The 18,203-nt window shown below is 46.9% G+C and overlaps 1 protein-coding gene across 5 annotated transcripts in view; it reads left to right on the top strand.

The window, feature by feature from the left end:
• Positions 1-18,203, top strand: part of AGPAT4 (1-acylglycerol-3-phosphate O-acyltransferase 4) — a 120,629-nt gene continuing 102,426 nt past the window's right edge. For 2 of the 5 annotated variants that reach the window (XM_025866441.2, XM_025866438.2), the window contains exon 1: positions 1-145. Coding sequence is in view for 1 of the 5 variants with exons in the window: in XM_073894190.1 (XP_073750291.1) it covers positions 119-266 (148 nt within the window). In the remaining 4 variants the exon portion in view is untranslated. Of the gene's footprint in view, positions 267-7,366; positions 7,439-18,203 lie in introns of those variants that run through there. The other 3 variants (XM_073894190.1, XM_025866443.2, XM_073894191.1) reach the window with 3 other exon arrangements.

Below are 18,203 nucleotides of genomic sequence, written 5' to 3'. Positions count from 1 at the left end.
ACCCCATGGGTGGAGTCTCGCTTTTTCTTTCCAGTGTTGGCTGACTTACAGCTCCTATAAACTAGTGGCAATTTCTGCACCCCAGCCTGCTCCCTTTCAGTTTCTGATTTCTAAGCCCATGTGGCAGGGGCCGCCAGAAAAGGAGGTATGTGCTGTTCGTGCTGTTTCCAGGCGACTTCACCTCTGGGCGTGGCGGATGTCTGTGTCTCTCTCTCTGTCACTGTTCTCCTCTCCTCGGCTGGACCTCACTAAAACCTCTGGAAGGGGTAGGTACAGAACGAGGAAGAGTGGAAGGTGGAGAAGGAAGTGAGGCGACAGTGGGGACGTGGAGGGGGCAGAGCCTGGAAGGCAGAGGGGCTTTGCGCCCTTTCTTTGTGCTCAGCAGGGTGAGCGTGCCTTTCCAGGTTGTGATTTCCAGCTGCTGTTCTGGGCTGAGTTTCCCCCCCTTAGGCCTCCTCCCCTTGGGTGAGAGCGTTTTCTCTGCAATAGATGAAGCTGGGGAGAAGGTTCCTGTTACAGATCGGTCTCCTGTGTCATGCAACACGTTCTTCCGTCCCTGGCGTTTCTATGGCAACCACAAAAATAATACTACACAAAAGGCAGCCCCGATATAAATGGATTTATTTGTATTTCGGTCGGAGCCTGCTTGCTGCGTTCCGGCTGGTGATTGCCTCGGCTTGCTAAAATCCAGCGTGGCTTTGTGGCTACCCCTCCTCACTTTCATTTTGGTTTTTCCCTATCACAGGAGGGCTGGGGGAGGGGTGTTGTCAAGGAAACGGGCATTTGTAGTTACCTCTTTATGACTTAATTTTTGGCCTCTGAATTTCTCCATCCTCTCTAGGAATTATAGAAGGAATGATTCGGTGTTTGTGCAAGTCCTCAATTCTGGTCTGTTTTAGAAAACCAGGACAGTTCTCTAGATGTGATATTAATGCTGGAACCAGACTAAGGGTGGGGGGGGGCGAGCACTCACTTCTTTAAAGGAGGTGAGATCCTTGAAAAAAGTTTCAGAGTGTCTGAGAACCAGCACTGATAAGATACATCATTATCTGCCTCACCAGTTTGCCTCATAGTCTAAATATTCAAAAGAGGGTTCTTTGCTCTAGCCTGCACTTACTCGGCACAAAATCCAAGTTCAACAAGTATGAGTGATCGTCCTTAGACGGACGCCCCATGTGAGTGGCTCTCATGGAGGTGAGGGTCCGTGGACCTTCTCTTTCTCAAAATTGGGCAAGTGTTAACCCACCTGTGATTATTAGTGAAGCATCTGCAGTTAGAAAAGACTATCATGAGAAGAGGGAGAAATGTGTGTGTGTGTGTGTGTGTGTAGGGGTGTGTGTAGGGGTGTGTGTGTGTGTAGGGGTGTGTGTAGGGGTGTAGGTGTGTAGGGACAATGGGGACAAGTCAAAGTCCTAAGTTAAAACTACTGAATCTTCTTACTGTCTTCTATGGGGAGAAAGAGAATTGATTTTCAGGAAAAATATAAAGCATGAGAGAAAAGTACTATCTACCCAGGAATAAGCAAAGTTAAATATGATTAGAATCAATCACACATCTGCTATAAAGGCATAGTCTAAATGGGCCTGTTAACAGGTTGGAATTGAAATGAGGCTTTTATTCAGTATATCTGAGGAAATATCTAATAATGGACACCATTCCCCTAATTCGGGATCCTGAATTACAAATTAGCCTTTATAAGACAGATCAATAGTCATCTCATCCTTGAATCTTAAACTTACCTGTAATTTTGAATAAAGATTTCTGAAGGTCACTCAGCCCTCATAGTGCCTTTCTGCTACTGAAGCCAAAAGCATTACTTAGAAACCTCAGAGTAGCCCCTCAGCATGGAAACAGGAAGAAGGGGTGGTTTTAATGAGGTTCTGTTTGTAGAGATCCTTACCTAAACATGCTATTATCTGGGACTTAAAAAACTTACTATAGTGCAAGAGATCTCAAGTATTGTAGATACAAAAGTTTTCTGAAGATGGGGACTGCGTAGCATGGCACAAGACTAACTAGAACCAGAGTTAAAGCCCAGAGAATTAGTCAAAGGGCATAAAGCACAGAAAAATGGCCTTAAAAAGCATATTACTCTCGCTTTGAAAACGCATGCTCATACCCACGGCAGTTGAATTGTAGGCTTTCGATGTTTGCAAAGAGCATGGAAAGCAGTCTTGCTAAGTTACTGTTCTTCTAGCTTGAAAATGGTCCTCAAGGATGTCGATTTACCCCGTGACCCTGCAGAGCAGATGGCCAGTGTGTAAGTCAAAGTCTGTGATGGAGTTTCCAGACCTAGCAATTTCACAACAAAAAAGCCTTATGGAATGGAGTTCAAAGGGCAAGACTTGTTTGGAAGCACAGCCATAAATAAATAAATAAATACTGTCCTATCATCGGACCCTGAGCAGGGGTTAAAAACATAATCAACATCCTTGACCTGGGGAAGGTCAATGGAGCTGTAGATGCAAAGCGAATTCAGGGTCGCGGGAAAGAGGCTGAGTAGAGATGTGACAGCAAAGAAGTTGGAGTCAGTTGCCACAGGGCTGGGACCTCATTGTCTGCAAGGCTCTGAATTGGGTGCCCAAGTCAAAGATCCACCAAACGGGGGTGACAGCACGGGCAGATGTGCACACAGCTAGGCAGGAGGGAGACGGGAGAGCAGATGCGGTTAGTCTGAGAAGAACATGACCAGGATGAGGCTGTAACAGTTGGAAGGAGAGGAGACGGGCAAATCAAAGTGAAGAAGGCAAAGCTGTCCCAGCGAAGAGGTGTGGGGCTGGGAGATGCAGCGGGGTTCTACATTCTTGTCCCAGGTGGGGGGGAGTCCTGTCATTAGTGTGGAAACAGGGCAGGTATACTCTGTGCTGGTGAATAGAGATTCAGGGACAGAATTTTGTGTAAACCAGAAGAATGATTGGTAGGAGAAAGATGTGAGTAGGTGGCGGAATCCTACCTAATCCAATTATTTTTGAAGTGAAGGCCAGACTTAAATCAGACTTTAAAGAAGTAAGAAATCTGGGAGAGGGGACCCCACCTGTCCCTACAACGTCATCCTAATGATACCTACCACCGCCATAGCTTTAAATTATGGGGAGCTCAGATGATCACGTGGCCGACTTACTACATTTTTGTGCAATCTGCTCTATTCTCAAAAGGAGGTCTAACGTGCATGTGAAGGCTCTGCATTCATAGTTCTAAATGGTTTTTGATACCTACATATTTTGAGAGACATATATGATCAAGCCTGGCTTAATAATCACCCAACACCACCCAGAGCCTGGGCAACTCTAATTCAGTAGTCTTTGTCCAAGACAGAATCTGTTTGGAAAGCAAGTGTTGGTACTCTGAAATTTGGCTTCGCGGTATGGACCGCGGAGGACCGCTGCTGAGGCTGTGGGAGAGGCCAAGCTCACATCAGGAACTCATTCTTTTAATAATATTCATTGTATCTTATATTCTTTTAACAGTATTCATTTTATCATTGTGTCACTATATTCTTGTATCGGCCAAGTGCTATGGACACAACTATGAGCAAAACTGGATACAGAGTAAACAGCTACAGTTTTCAAACATCCGAAGGGTTTTTCAGAGAGATGCCTCTAATGACTGAGTAAGGAGAAAGATTTTAAAATAAAAGCAATTTTTGGTGAACATTATCATGGAATGATCTATCTAACCTGTCTCCTCTATTTTTCAAATGCACTCTCCTTCCACCAAAGATTTTCTACCTGTTTTCGATTTTGTCTTCACTTTGTTACTCCAGTCTGGTTTTTTTCTGCTTCATCCTGTGATCCTAAATCCTACCTTTCGGTCACCCTTCATTCATTCATATATATACATGCTTACATCATCCACCCCTTTATTCATTCACTCAACAAATGATATTGACTATCATGTGTCAGGCACTATAAGTCATGGACATAGCAATAAATAGGAAACTATTTCTTTCCTAAAGAAGCTGAGGAACGAACAGGGAGACAAATGTGGAAATAGTCCCTTAAACCAGGGAGGGTTATTTTTGAGAGAGGCATTTATTGGCTAATGGCACTGCATGCTTCTTTCATTGAACAATTTTATATAGATTGTGCTTGGCAGAGAAGGAAAGAGCGGTTAGCTGTTTGACCATTGTCCATCTTAGCATTTTCTTGTATCTTTTGCACTGGTTGAGCTTATGGCTGGTGTCAGGAAACATTTGTCGATTAATGAAATGGGAAGAGGTGGGATTTCTGACCCTGGAGCCATAGAGGAATAGAGTCCAGAAGACTTACATGTTCTGTTTCTGAAAAGCATAAGCCGAGCATTAATCTCTCAAAGTTCCCTCATAGCGACTCATTTATGGACTTCCCTGGGACTATAGCTCCCTCCAGACGGACTTCAAGTATAGCATTTTTAAAAGGGAAATTCCCACCATCATCAAAATTGTATGCCCACTGGTTTGCTAGAGAGCCTCTTGTCATTTAGAGCTAATTCCCACAACACATTGCAAGTCCATGTCTCCTTCTGACAAAACCAAGTAGGTTTCAACACCTCAAATCTAAATAGCCAAAATGAAGAATGTTAAAACCTGTTGGAGTACTTATCCTATTTGTATTTCCTGATGTCACAAAGCTCCTCCGAATTGTTTTGCCCCCATTTGATTTCTACCTTCACCACGGAGATTACATGGGCAACATAACCAAGTTCATCCGGAGCACCACCCTCCTCTGCTTGTCTGACCTTCAGAGAAAACATTTAGCAGGTCCCCCTTCTTCTTCGATATTTTGATCTCTGAAGAGGTCAGCTTCTGCCTCCAGCATGAAGCTGTTCCAGAGTTCCAGATAACTCTGGCTGGCATAGATCTCTCCCTTCCAAATTTGGGTTATACCTAGCGGCTAGTCCATGGTTAATTCTATGTAGGCTCCTCCAGGAAAAAAGGGACATTTTGGACTTCAGAGGAGTCTGAAGCTGTTCCCTAAAATTCCTGCAGAAAGATCAGTCCTCGGTCTGGGGGGATGGCAGGTCACCTGCAGAAGCCATCAGAGATGCTCAGGGGACCAGCCAACGTGTAGCTTTTCTGAGAATGGTAACGGCCCACTTTAGTGAGGAACTTCCTGTGTGCCTGTCTAGTACAGAGACCTCACAGCTATCAATTCACTTTAGCCTCATAACAAACCAAGCAGGTAGAACTATTATCTTTTCCATTTTACAAATGCAGAAAGTAAAGATTGGTGAGTTACTCACCTGCTCTCGTAATAAGGAACAGAGGTGAGATTCGAACCAGACTGCTGAATTGCGTACCGCTGCCCCCTCCATGCCATTGCTGTATTCATCCATCTGTGCCCCGGGCCAGCACCATGCCACGGACTGAGCAGACATGCAGTGATCATGTCTGACCCAAGGATCAGATCTCTTCCATGCAGACCTTCCCCTGTATCCCTTTCGTCCTAGTGTTTGGGAGCTGCAGAAAGACCGGAAGAGACAGGAGTGTTTTTGAACTTGGGCAACAGCCAGCAGCAGAGCCTAGGAGACAAGCTGCTATGGTTTTCAGGGAGCTTGGTTGTTCTGGTTCAGCCAGAGAGGTGATCTGGTGGGGCAGGGCAAGGGGCTTGTGGTTCAAATAGCTGAATGACAGTGCAGGACATAACACCAAATTAAATACAGACTGTTCTTCAAACTAATTTTTTCTTAAGATTGACTTACTTATTTGAGAGAGAGAGCAAGAGCAAGCAGGAGCGGGAGGGCCAGAGGGAGAGACAATCTCAAGCAGACTGCACTGAGCGCGGTGTGGGGCTCGATCTCATGACCCTGAGATCATGTCCTGAGCCAAAACCAAAAATCAGATGCTTAACTGACTGTGTCACCTCAAAACTGATTTTTAACCAAGGATTGAACTTTGCTGAGAAGTTGCTCTTGAGGACACCTGTGGTTGCTGCTTGAATGGCTCCCAAGGCTGTGGTTGGAGAGGCAGACTTCCTTTTCTGTTGTTTTTGTCAACAAATCTATCACTGCGTATAAAGGCAGAGTTTTATCTGGAAAGACAGACACTGTCTTCTCTCGGACAAACTCTGAAATGAAAACCGGTGAAACGAATTGACCGGGAGCAAAATTTGGTCTTTTCCTCATCTCCGTCGGCTCTCTCGTGAGCTGTCACCTCTCTGTGGGCAGAGATTAACCCAGACTGATGACATTTTAAAGAGCCTGTCCATCCCAAGTGCTTCTTCCCAGGATGCCGCCGCTATCAACACACCGTCAATGCAATCTCTGAACCTCCCTCCTGGGCCCAGTTCTGAGCCCCTCTTTTCTCCTGCTGGGGGGAAGGGCAGGTTGCATGGACCCATGGTGGCGAGCGGCTTCCTTCCCCGGATGTGCCCCACCTTTATGTCTTTCTCCCCAGCCTCTGGCCTCTGTTTTCCTGACATTCGTCTTCCATCCCATCACCTGTCCTACATAAAACGTCACTCTACATGCTATGACGTTAAATGGCAGTTCGCTCTTTAAGGTTCGATCCTAATCACCGCACTGGGTGCTTATTGATGGCAGGGCTTTCTAACTGCACTGTTCCTAGCACAGGGCGGAGTACCTGGCACCGAATGGGTGTTGCAGCTTAGGGAAAGGTGGGCGCAGGGAGTCAGGGGTCAGATTTGCCTCTCTGAGCCGCATCCCCCCAACCAGGGCTAGGTCCTTCCAGGCTGACATTCCTTAGGACAAATTCTTCTTCTGGGCGCTGTTGACATTTGGGGCCAAACAATGCTTTGTTGTGGGGCCATGCTGTGCCCTGCAGGATGTTTAGCTGCATTCCTGCCTCTACCAGTGGAACCCCCCCCCCCCCCCCCCCCCCCCCCCAGGAGTGACAGCCAAAAACATTCCAGACATTGCCAGATGTCCTCTGGCAGGGCAGAATCATCTGCAGTTGAGAACTTCAGGGAACTCCTGGATCCAAAAGCCCATCTCTCAGGACTAACTTGCACTCACCAGGTTTTACAATGACAGCCCCCACCAAAGGGGCAATTTGGTCATTTAAATTAACAGAAAATAATTGAAAAAAAAAGGAAAGAAAAGAAATGAAGAGCAGACCTGTAACCATGAAGTACTCCAATATGGCCCGCTCCGCAGTCTTCTGCTTGGGTGGTGCCAGCCCCAAGGCCTGGCTGAGCCCGCTGGCCTCAACGCCCCCGGGGCGGGTGGGACAAGCCCCTGGGCAGGATAGATTAACATATCTACAGAAAGAATTGTGAGCGCTCTTCCCTTAACTGACTTCGGGTCTGTCTGCTGGGATTTCCTGATTAATTCCCAGTTTCTAGGCCAACCAGTGAGCTCCACACCCAGGTCTCACTGGTTATTTATTTGCCTCTTAGCACCCTCCCCTCCCAATCTTGAATGCATCTCAAGCCTCTCCCGGCTTCGCACTGACACCGGAGGCCCCTTTTACTACTTGCCCTGGGACCAGCCCCTACTTCAGGTAAGGCCCCGGCTCCCCAGCCCAATGCCTGGTAGCGCTGGGCATACGACCACCTTGTCCCTTCCCTTGTCTGCCCTTCTCCCTTCCAGAACCGGAAAGATGGGCATGGGGGGGGGGGGGGGGGGGCACGGGTATGTCTGTTCTTCCAGACTCCCACGCAATTCCAGAACCCTCTCTGAACCCTTGTATCCAGCCTACTGTGGGCCAAGTGCTGATGGTACAAAGATGAACCGGACCGGGGCTGCCTACAGGATAAGACAGAAATTTTGGAAAAGGATTGCATGTACTTGCATGATTCGTTCTTTCCCTGGATCTTCTTTCAGGGTCAAAGGACCTTCCATAGCTTCACATAAATGAGCAGAAATTCTACATCTTAACCCCTGCATCATGTGGAAGTTTAAGAAGTTACTTAGGACCGAATGATACAATGAAAGTTTTGTGGGGTCACCAAATTCCTCCTTCGGCCTCCGTTTCTGGGTGGAAGAGTTGGGTTAAAGTTTAAGTAGGGGAAGCAGGGAGAGAGGACCGCAGAAATATTTTAAATGTGCCTGATTGTTTTAATTATTTATATTGGGTCCAATTTTAGCCAAATTGGGACTTCATCTCCGCCCCCCCTTCTGTCTCCTCAAATGGCTGCACTGTGATTTGTCTCTAAGACAGTCTGGTCTTAACAGCTTCGCTGTGGCTTGGCTCCCCAGAGAAGATGCACCCTTTCTAGAGCATGTGGTTTACCAGGCTGGGATCTGGTTGTGTCCTGTGGATGTTGGGCAAGCAGTGAGCGGCAGTTTCCTAACTGCCATGTGACGCGACCCTGCCTGCCTCTCTGGGCAGGGAGAGGATTAGCAGGCTGGCAGTCAAGGTGTCCTGCCTTGCCGGAGGCCACAGGAACATTGCATTGGCCAGAATCTGGAGACTGCCAGGCCTCCCTCTCTGGACACTTTCTGCTGGGCCACAGAGATGGGGGGGCCTTGTAGGGACCACGAGGGGCAGCATGGCAGAAGGGAGGACCAGGTCCCCAACCCAGGTCACCTGCTTACTTTCTGTGGGACCTTGGACTCCTTGAGACCAGGGACTATCTCTGGGTCTGCACTGGCCCCGGCACTGGGAGGTAGCCTCGCATGGTCTCTGTGTCCTCATTTCCTGACCTGGTCAGGGAGGAGGCCGGGGTAGAGGGCAACTTCTTCAACCACCAACATGGGAGGGGGGGCCTTTTGGGAGTATGCCAGCGAGTGTGGAGAGCTGCAGGATAAACCAGGCCCATGTCACCCAAGCATCTGTTTTGCTGAAAGATCCAAGATATATTTTATTTAAAAAAATAAAATGAACATGGATCTGCCATGATATGACACGCAACATTTACATGAACTTTTAAGGCAAAACATGCTTGGTTGTTCAGATGGCTTAGGCCATAGCTCCGGATCCTTCAGTGAGCTTCCTCGGCTGAAGGGAGCGTCTCTGCAGAAAGATTTTAGAGGGAAAACTGAGCTGGATGATGTCTAAGTGACTCTGTGGGAAGAAAGAGTCCATTTATCATGCTGTCCCTTTCACTACCTTTCCTCTTTACTACTGTCACTGAACAGAGTCTTGGGGATGGGATGGGATAGGGCAGGCCGTGAGCCATCCCTGGGGACTGGCTTGCCTTGACTCTGTCTCTTCCTTGTCTCTCTCTTCCTGATGGGATCACTGAGGGAGGGTTGCTGGAGTCCCTCTCCTCCGGCTCTGGTCACCCACCCTCCTGGACTTTCTTCCTTCTATTGGAATAACCCCTTCTCTAGATTAGCCCAACCCATTCTGTTCTTTCTTAACTCTCTCCCTCTCCCATTGCCTTGACTGTCTCTCAGTAAGGAGTTGCTTTAACTCCTACTGCTTATAGATATCTTTTATCTTATCACCAGTTTATGATACATTACCTCCTCTTCTCATAAAGATTTCTCGCGCCGGGGTTATCTTTTGGAATTTGAACAAAACAGTCAGGCATGTGAAATTTGCCAATTCAAATCCTAACAAACTGTCCTCAAGGTACCCTTCACTTTAAGGGGCCCACCCTCTCTAGGGGTCGGAGATTAATCCAACCCAAACCTCCAGCCTTAAATAAGAAGCCTGGGCATGGGCAGACCTTGTTGTAATAGAGGGAAAGAGGAGAACCCAATACCTAACTACCCCAATAAACTGCTTTCCCCCCCCCCTTTATAATAAGACGTTGGTGGAGGAACCAAAAAAAAAAAAATCTGAACTGTGGACTTTGCCCAGGCATAAGCAAACCAAGTTTTATTAGATATACTTGAGAATAATAAGGAAGAAGGTAGGCCTCTCGTGTGTGTGTGTGTGTGTGTGTGTGTGTGTGTGTGTGTTGTGTGTGTCCTTGCTCTTTTTAAAACCATGTTTTTGGGCCACCTGGCCAGCTCAATCAGGAGAGCATGTGACTCTTGATCTCGAGGTCAGGAGTTCAAGCCCCATGTTGGCTATAGAGATTACTTGAACAAATAAAACCATGTTATCAAGCGGGGATGTGGAGTATCACTTGACCCAACGTTTCACTGAAAATGGAAATCATGCCATTAAAGTCTTAGGGTGCAATGGCGTCTGCGTATAAGAAGTACTACAGTATATTCCAGTGAAATTTGCGCTTGAAAATCCATGTGACGCAGGGCAGGGCATTATGGTGTGGAGCCTGCTGAAAGTAGAGAAAGAAAGCGTACTCTGTGACCACGGGGAGTTTATTGTCTAATTCAGCTTAAACCAGCAAGTCTGCCAAAGCCTATTCCATTTACGAGATGGTAGAATACCTAGTTGGGGACAGATTCTACCATGTGGAAGACAGCCCCAAATCTGCAGTATACAGTGGGAAAAATTATTGTCGAAAGCCCATGTACTTGGCGAGGCTTAATCTGATTTTACCCTGAAGCTACTCACACAGCAAGTGTAATCCTGAAATGACTGGCTTAGCAAGCTTGGTTACCTGTTTGCCTGAGCAAATGGTGGAAAAGGAACCATCGATGGCAGGCTAGGAAACCCAAGAATACACGCCCAGCAGACCCGTGGTCCTGAGCCCTTGGTGTGGCATCTGACGTACTCCATTTACTAAAGCAGGACAATGCAGAGGACGCTGGAAGGATTGCCATCAGAAACAACGGTTTTGTCCACTCTATCTTTTGGCGAGTTAGTTCTAAATTTTAACTTCCCAGAAAACTATTTCATTCAAAACAAGTTGTCCCCTGGCTGAGATGGGTGAGGAAGGAGATGGGGACAGGTAACGTCGAGGTGGTCGGCTGCTTGCTCCCTGCCACAGCCCACCCCCGGGGAGGATGGGCTTTCACAGCGGGCCTTCCAAGCCCCGGATGGCATGTCCTGGAGTGTCTGTTCCCTCTTAGGTTCCTGCCCCAGGCTACGACACAAGGAAAGGGGAGGTAAATCAAAGGAAGAAGGAGTGAGCCTCCATGGAGCTGGCCGTGGGAGGGCATGCTGAGCTAGCATGTCGTATCCTTGGTGTCAGAAGCAGAGTCGGGGATGCAGCCACAGATAATGCAGAGGGACTACCAGGCTGCAGTGAGCGAGGAGCTGCGTCTCCCTCACCTTAGTCTGGTCTCAGGGTCTCGGGGCCAGAGGCTCACCCATGTTCTCAGCCTTGCCTGTCTGTTAGAATTGCCCACCGTGGACTGGTGCATCGAGCCTCTGGTTCCTCGATTTTTTTTTTTTTTTTTAATGTTTTCTAGGTGATTCTGGTGGACTGGGAGAACTGGAACCATGTGACAGAAAGGTGGCTAGGAAGACAGTGACTCTGGACAAACAAAACCGGTGGCAGGACAAAGGCAGTGAGTCGGAGGATGCTAACTAGCTACGTTTCAGGTTCTCATGTGCCAGGCAGGGTTCCAGAAACAACTAATCCTCACCATGACCCCATGAAGTAGGACCCTATTGTCTCCATTTTATAGATGAGACCGAGGTTAAGGGTCGCATAGCCCATAAAGGCAAACCAACTCTTTGGCTCTTGAGTCCCTGCTCGGGTGTTAAGGTTGATACCTTTACGGGACTCAGCCTCTGCAGATGCTCAGTAGGCAAGGTTCCATGTTAGAGGGGTGTAGCAAGGGGCTCAGGGTCTGCGCCATAACTAGAGTGGCAAGAGTCTGGTAGGGTCTCTTCTCTCTGACCAACGTGTATTCCCAGAATAGAGGTCGAGTTAAATTATTGAGTTGTCTCACATCAAATACAGCTTCGTAACATTCCATTGTTAGCTGGATTTTTGGCAAGTAAAACATCCCACCTGCCTGTAGGGAATGCTGCTTTGTTGACGATGATGCCCCGATCTGGGTGTGGTGTAGCAGCTACGTCCCACAGACACTGTGGTCAACTTATTAAGGCACCCTAAGCTGGGTGTTTGTCTGTAACGGTGTGGTGGATGTGACTACCCATTCAAGTCATTCATGTTAGGAATATTTACTACCCACCTGCCACAGCCAGGTCCACGTGCTGGACACTGTGGATCCCGAATGAAAACACTGGAGCCCCCAAGGAATTCGGGTTTGTAGGAAGGCAGACAGATATACACAGGAAAACATTTAGTGACCTTCATAAGGCCTTGGCACTGTGCTGAATCTTTTACATCATTTACTCCTGCGGTAAGTGATGATTACCACGCGGTGGTTAAGTCCTTTAACTGTGGACTTCACAGTGAAGAGAGAAGGGTCTGTGAGAAGACAGGGAAATAGGCATCTCGCGGTCTGCGGGGGGGGGGGGGAGGCAGCGGGATGGTACAATCTCGGGCAGGGTTTGGAAGGATGAATGAAGGCTGGGAGGAAGGGGGAAGGGAGGGCAGCAGGTGGAGGGGCCAGAAGGCAGGGGCCGAGGTGTGCCCTCAGGGAAGACTGTCCTGACCTCCTCGCTGCCCCGCCTGCCCTCACTTTCCCTTCTAAAAACACATTGCAATTCTGGGAGAGTCCTCGCCGCTGTTAGCGTTTAAAATTCTCTCCTCATTCTTCCCTACACTGTAGCAAGCTCCTTTTGGTGTCTCTACTCCCCAGGGTGGTGCCTCAGTAAATATTTGTTGAAGGAATGAAAGGCATCCTCTGAGGAGGGGGCCCTTCCAGTGGGAGGGACCACCCCCGCCCCCGCCCCCCATGCCTCAGTGGCACCCCAGCAACAAGCCGCCAGGCCAGTGGGGCTTTTGTTTTTTTGCTTTTTTTAAAATATTTTTTATTAATTTATTTGACACAGAACGAGAGAGAGAGAGACAGAGAGCAAGCACAAGCAGGGGGAACGGCAGGCAGAGGGAGAAGCAGGCTTCCCGCCGAGCAGGGAGCCCGATGCGGGGCTCCATCCCAGGACCCTGGGATCACGACCCCGAGCCGAAGGCAGCCGCTTAACTGACTGAGCCACCCAGGCGCCCCGGGGCTTTTGTTAAAGAAGACACTGGCCCTCCTTCTCCGGGAGAGGTTTCTGTTTGTCAGCGTGCAGTGTAGTTCGGTACCAGTCCCAAAGACGTGCGGCATCAAGTGGCCGTGGGTGCCTTTGATGGTGGCCCACGCGCCCGTGCAGGTCTGAGAACAGAGGTGAGAGTCAAGTGTAACCGCTCGGTGAGCTCAGGTGCTCGGCTCTGGTGGGCAGCTATACGCTACGGAGTCAGCTTCTGACATGTTTTTTTAAATGAACCCCTTTCCTGGAGATTCTTGTGTACTTTCTGGCAATTCTTAAATGCCTTTCTAAGTTGGACAGATTTGAGGAGCTGCCCATGGGGACGGTCAGGGTTGTCACTGAGTGGGCGCAGCCTCATGGGTGTGTGAACTGCAAGGTCACCCAGGAACTTGCACTTGGTGTGAGAGTCTCCATTCAGGGTCTTGAAATTCTTAATACATTTTGAAAAAGGGGCCCTACGTTCTCCTTTTGCCCTGGGTCCCCCAAATTATCTAGTCCATATGGCATTGAGTCTAAGGAGGTTTATTGGGTGTTGGTGAATGCCAGCTAGAATGGGAAAACTACAGTCCCGCCCTAACGCTCGACAGCTTTTCACCAAAAGCAGGACCGTGTGAGACAAGATGGCCACATAAAAATAAATCCGTGATCACCAGCAGCTCAGCACAGGAGTGACTGCTATAGCCACTGTCATGTTAGGTCATCTCAGCATAGGAAGGATGGTGTGTTGCTTAGCCAAGCTTGTGGTGACATTGTCCCCAAGTTCTTGACCTCTGGCCATGTGATTAAACCTTAAACTGAATCTTACTAAAACCCCGGCTGAAGGAAGGCTCTCTGTGGATGGTGTTTCCATGGTTTTCTGGGAGGGAAACAGAACCGTCTTCCAACCTATGAAGAAGTCCAAGACTGAAGTTGCCTCAAATAAGAAAAATCATTTCGGGTGATCATGAGAGATTAGTGCTCTCCTGTGTCCATCGAAGTGCGTGTGTTTTCTGTATTTTGTTGCCTTTCTGACTCAAGACATGAATCAAAATGTAGGTTTCATGTTTTCTCCTCGTGGAGAGTCTGCCAATCCCATTCGTAGGAAATTTGTTTTCAAACGAGGAAGGATAGAGAATTTAAAGTGCAATTATTTCAGTTATTTCAGTTACCCCAGTCAAGACCAATCACTGTTGTTTTTTTAAAGATTTATTTATTTATTTATTTAAGGCAGGGGGGGGGGCGGGACGCGGAGTCTCAAGCAGACTCTCAATGCGGGACTCGCTCTCACGACCCTGAGATCACGACCGGGGCCAAAACCAAGAGTCGGTCACTTCAGCGACTGTGCCATCCAGGCTCCTGCAAGACAAATCACTTTTTAAGGAATGCAGTGAAATTACAGTTTTCACCTCCGAATTGGCATTGTCGATCTTGGTGATCTCATGGGGCGTGTATCATTAAGACGGGAGACAAGTAAAATTCCTTGTTCCCCAAAGTCGGGAGATGTAAATACTCGGGCCTTTATGCTGGCATGTAGGACTTGTCCCAGATATTTCAGTTCAGTAACTAATAAATAATCACAGGAGCCAGCGTGCAGCCACTAAAGCTAAATGATGCTGAGTTGACTTAACTTATTTTGTTGGTACCGTTATTGGGTGAGTCAACTGGGAAAATGGTGGAGCAAAGGTGTTATTTTTTTTTTTTTCAAGTAAAAAATACAACAGAATGTATGCTAACATCTTTGTGTATATGATAGTGAAGCTGGGGGCTGGGAGACCAGCTGGACTCAACAGCTAACGGGACAACAAAAACAGGCTTGTTTTTATTTCCACTATGAAATAAAAGATGGAACTCATGCTCTTTCCTTTTTTCTGTTTTTACACCTCTTTCTCATTCATTCCTGCCCCACATTCCTTTTTAATTTCCATGAAGAAAATTCATTTAAATCGACTGCTCATTTTCAAAGAATCGGCTTGTCATTCTCTTTCATTGTTGGGAAGTCAACCTTTTTTTTTTTTAATTTCTTTCTTCTATTCATTCGTCTAATTTTGGATGGCTTTTTTGAGATCTACTTTACAAATCATAAAATTTACCCATTTTAAGTGTACAGTTCAATGAATTGGGAAGTTTATACAGTTGTGCAGTGGTCACCAGAGTCCAGCGTAGAGTCTTCCGATCACCCCCAGCAGGTGCCTCCTTCCTATGCACGTGATCCTCGCTTGTCCCTGTAACCTCAGGTGATCAGCAATCCATCTTCTGTTTCTATGGTTTACCTTATATGGGAGCTGCATATCGATGGGAAAATTCACTATATAGTGTTTTGTGTCTGGCTTCTTGCATTTAGCAGTTTTTTTGAGGTCTGTCCATGTGTTACACGGGTCTGTCGTTTGTTCCTTTGTTGTGTTGGGCATTATTTTGTTGTATGGCTAGACTGTGTCTTGTTTGTTCACTCACCTGGGGGGGGCGATATGTGGTTTTCAGCATCCCTCCAGTTTTAAGTTTACCACTTTTATTCCTGATGCAAAGTACGGATTAGAAATAAGTCCCGTTTTCCTTGCTACTTCATCCCTACCCCCAGGATCACACTTGAGGGATCCGAACACCCACAGGAAGGGCTTGGAGGAAGGGTGAGGTGAGCTGTCTCCACCCGTCCGTGGCCTACAGTGTCTCTCTCTCTCTCTCAGAACAGCGCAGCAGATGTTTTGAATTGGACTCTGTAGGTTGATCAAGTTAACAGCTCTGACTCTGGGAGAAGAGCAAGTCTCTCCAGTCTAAAAGTGGACAGCAGGGGACATAAATTCCTGACTTCTATCCTGGTTCATTTGTCTTCCAACCAAAAAATGTACAAATTTCAATGTTGCAAATTGATGAACCCACTTTTTCTACTCAATTATTTATCTCCCCACTGATTTCATTAACTAAGTGAAGCTTTTGGCAACTCACCAGATTTCATTCACAAACTCTTTCCGAAAGTGTCTACTACGTGCAGGCTCCGTGCTGGTTCCTGGGGGACGGGGTAAGCCACCAGACACCAGCCCTGCCTCATGGAGTCCTGCTCCTGGGAAGCGTTGTCAGCTTCTGCTCCGTTTGGCCGTTAAAGGGCAGCTGACTTTATAGTTCTAGTAGAATCTCTTTTGCATATTTGAGCCCTGAAATTTCATCTGAATTTAATCACGGTGAGTCTGCTATAGCGAATATAGTCTATTATGTACTTTAGTGGGTCGCATTGATAGAAACGAACATAAACAGAGTATTCAGTCTCAGGTATTCAAAACTTTTGACCCGATGAAAATTTTCTCTAAAGCATGGAGCCTAATTATCCTATATGATGACAACGGCTTCTGTTGGCATGCATGCCTAGGGCTGATTTCCCTTTGCTCTTTGAGACTGACTGGAAGACTTAGGGGTAGTAAATATCCTCATAGCCTTTGCCTACAAGCTTTGCTTAGGATCGAGGGTGAGGTCCCCTCCTTCCTTTATTTATGGCTTAGTGTCACAGACATCATCCAGCTTAGGAGGATACAGTCTACATCCTGACGGTGTTCTGGTGGGCACTCACATCACACAAGCAGGCCTGGGCACCGCCGTCTTGCTCTGTTCCCTGGGTGAGGGGAGGGTGCCTTTTTCCTGCAGGCCTGAATTCCCCTCGTTCTTCCCCTATAAGGACTCACCATTCCTTCTTTTTTCAACAATGTCAGGACCTGTGTGATTATATCACAAGTAGAATGAAAGCCGACGGTGCTTATGTTTTGTCATCTGTAGGGCCAGGAGTTTGTTTTGCTTTTTTAAACAAAAGCTGTGAGATAAAATTCATACCATAAAGCCCACCCATTCAAGTGAACAACTCAGTGGTTTGTGATATATTCAGAGTTGTGCAGTCATCACCACTATCTACTTTTAGAACATTTCATCACCTCAAAAAAAAAAAAAAGAAAGAAAGAAAGAAAGAAAGAGAGAGAGAGAGAAAGAGAGAGAGAGAGAGAGAGAGAGAGAGAGAGAGAGAGAAAGAGAGAAAGAGAGAAAGAGAGAAAGAGAGAAAGAGAGAAAGAGAGAAAGAAAGAAAGAAAGAAAGAAAGAAACCCATACCCATCACTCCCTATTCCCCTCCCCTGCAGCCCTGGACAACCACTAGTCTACTTTCTGTCTCTGGATTTGCCTATTCCGGGACTTTCATATACACAGAACCATACGGTATGTGGTCTTCTGGTTTCTTCACTTGGTGTAATGTTTTTGAGGTTCCCCCATGTTGTCGCATGTATCAGTCATTCTTTTTTGTGGCTGAGTCATGTTCCATTGTGTGGATACACACCATTTTGTTTGACCATGCAGCTCTGGATGGACATTAGGGCTCTTTACATCTTTTAGCTATTATGAACAATACTGCTATGAACATTCACGTACATGTTTTGGGCGGACTTCATGTTTTCATTTCTTTGGGGCACGTACCTAGGACTGGAATTTGGGGATCATATGGGAACTCTGTTCAAAGCTGGGTGCTTTTCATTCACTTCCTAAAATCTTTCGGGCGCTAAGGAAACAAGGACCCTTTGCATAGATGTCTCAGACCTTCAAAGCCAAGTCCCTTTGCTAGTCAGGCCTATCTCAACATGTTATCAGAGACCTGACGCAGGAGAATTTTATGCATGAGATACCACAGGGAAGGAATAAAGAAGCAACTATCGGAAGGGCTGTTGGTTTTGCTCCTGCAGTGGTGATTACATAGGGTTTTATGAGGGAACCAGGGCTGTGTCCTGTCCAACCTGATGTACCTCTGTACTGCCCTCAGGATAGTAAGAATGGTTTGTTGGGTGTGTTCAGCAGCGTGTGCCTTTTTCTTTCTTTCTTCTTATTATTTTTTAGAATTTTTATTTTTATTTACTTTTTTCTTTCTTTTTTTTTTTTTTAAGCAGGCTCCATGCCCAGCGTGGGGCTTGAACTCATGACCCTGAGACTAAGAGTTGCGTGCTCTATGGACTGAGCCAGCCAGGTGCAGCAGTGTGTGCCTTTCTCTGAACAGTTTTAGGACACCAGCTTTTTTGAGTTCAGGCATTGTATTTCCTGAGCTCTCCACTCTGCCAGGATTTGCTTTCTTAGAAAGTAGGAAGTCCCGTGAAGAGTGTTATCTGAAACCAAAAAGCACTTGCTTTCTGTATTGAATCCATTTTTTGTTCTCTCATTTGAGTTAGTATTTACCGATCTTTAAGAGTTAAATTACTGTTTGAATAAAGCTTAGATCAAGGATTAAAGGAGTAAGTCTCCCAGCAATAAACCATTGCTAAACTATACTTCTGTCCGTGGGAAGGACCTGTTGAAATGGTACCTGGAAGTTTTGTAAGAATGTATTGTCCCCCATATTCCCTGATATTTAGGTATTTCTTAC

The sequence above is a fragment of the Callorhinus ursinus genome, unplaced genomic scaffold (assembly GCF_003265705.2).
Source record: "Callorhinus ursinus isolate GAN/ISIS: 27379988/994484 unplaced genomic scaffold, GSC_fseal_2.0 scaffold6, whole genome shotgun sequence".
Classification (NCBI taxonomy): Eukaryota; Metazoa; Chordata; class Mammalia; order Carnivora; family Otariidae; genus Callorhinus; species Callorhinus ursinus.
This window is presented reverse-complemented; position numbering and strand designations above follow the sequence as displayed.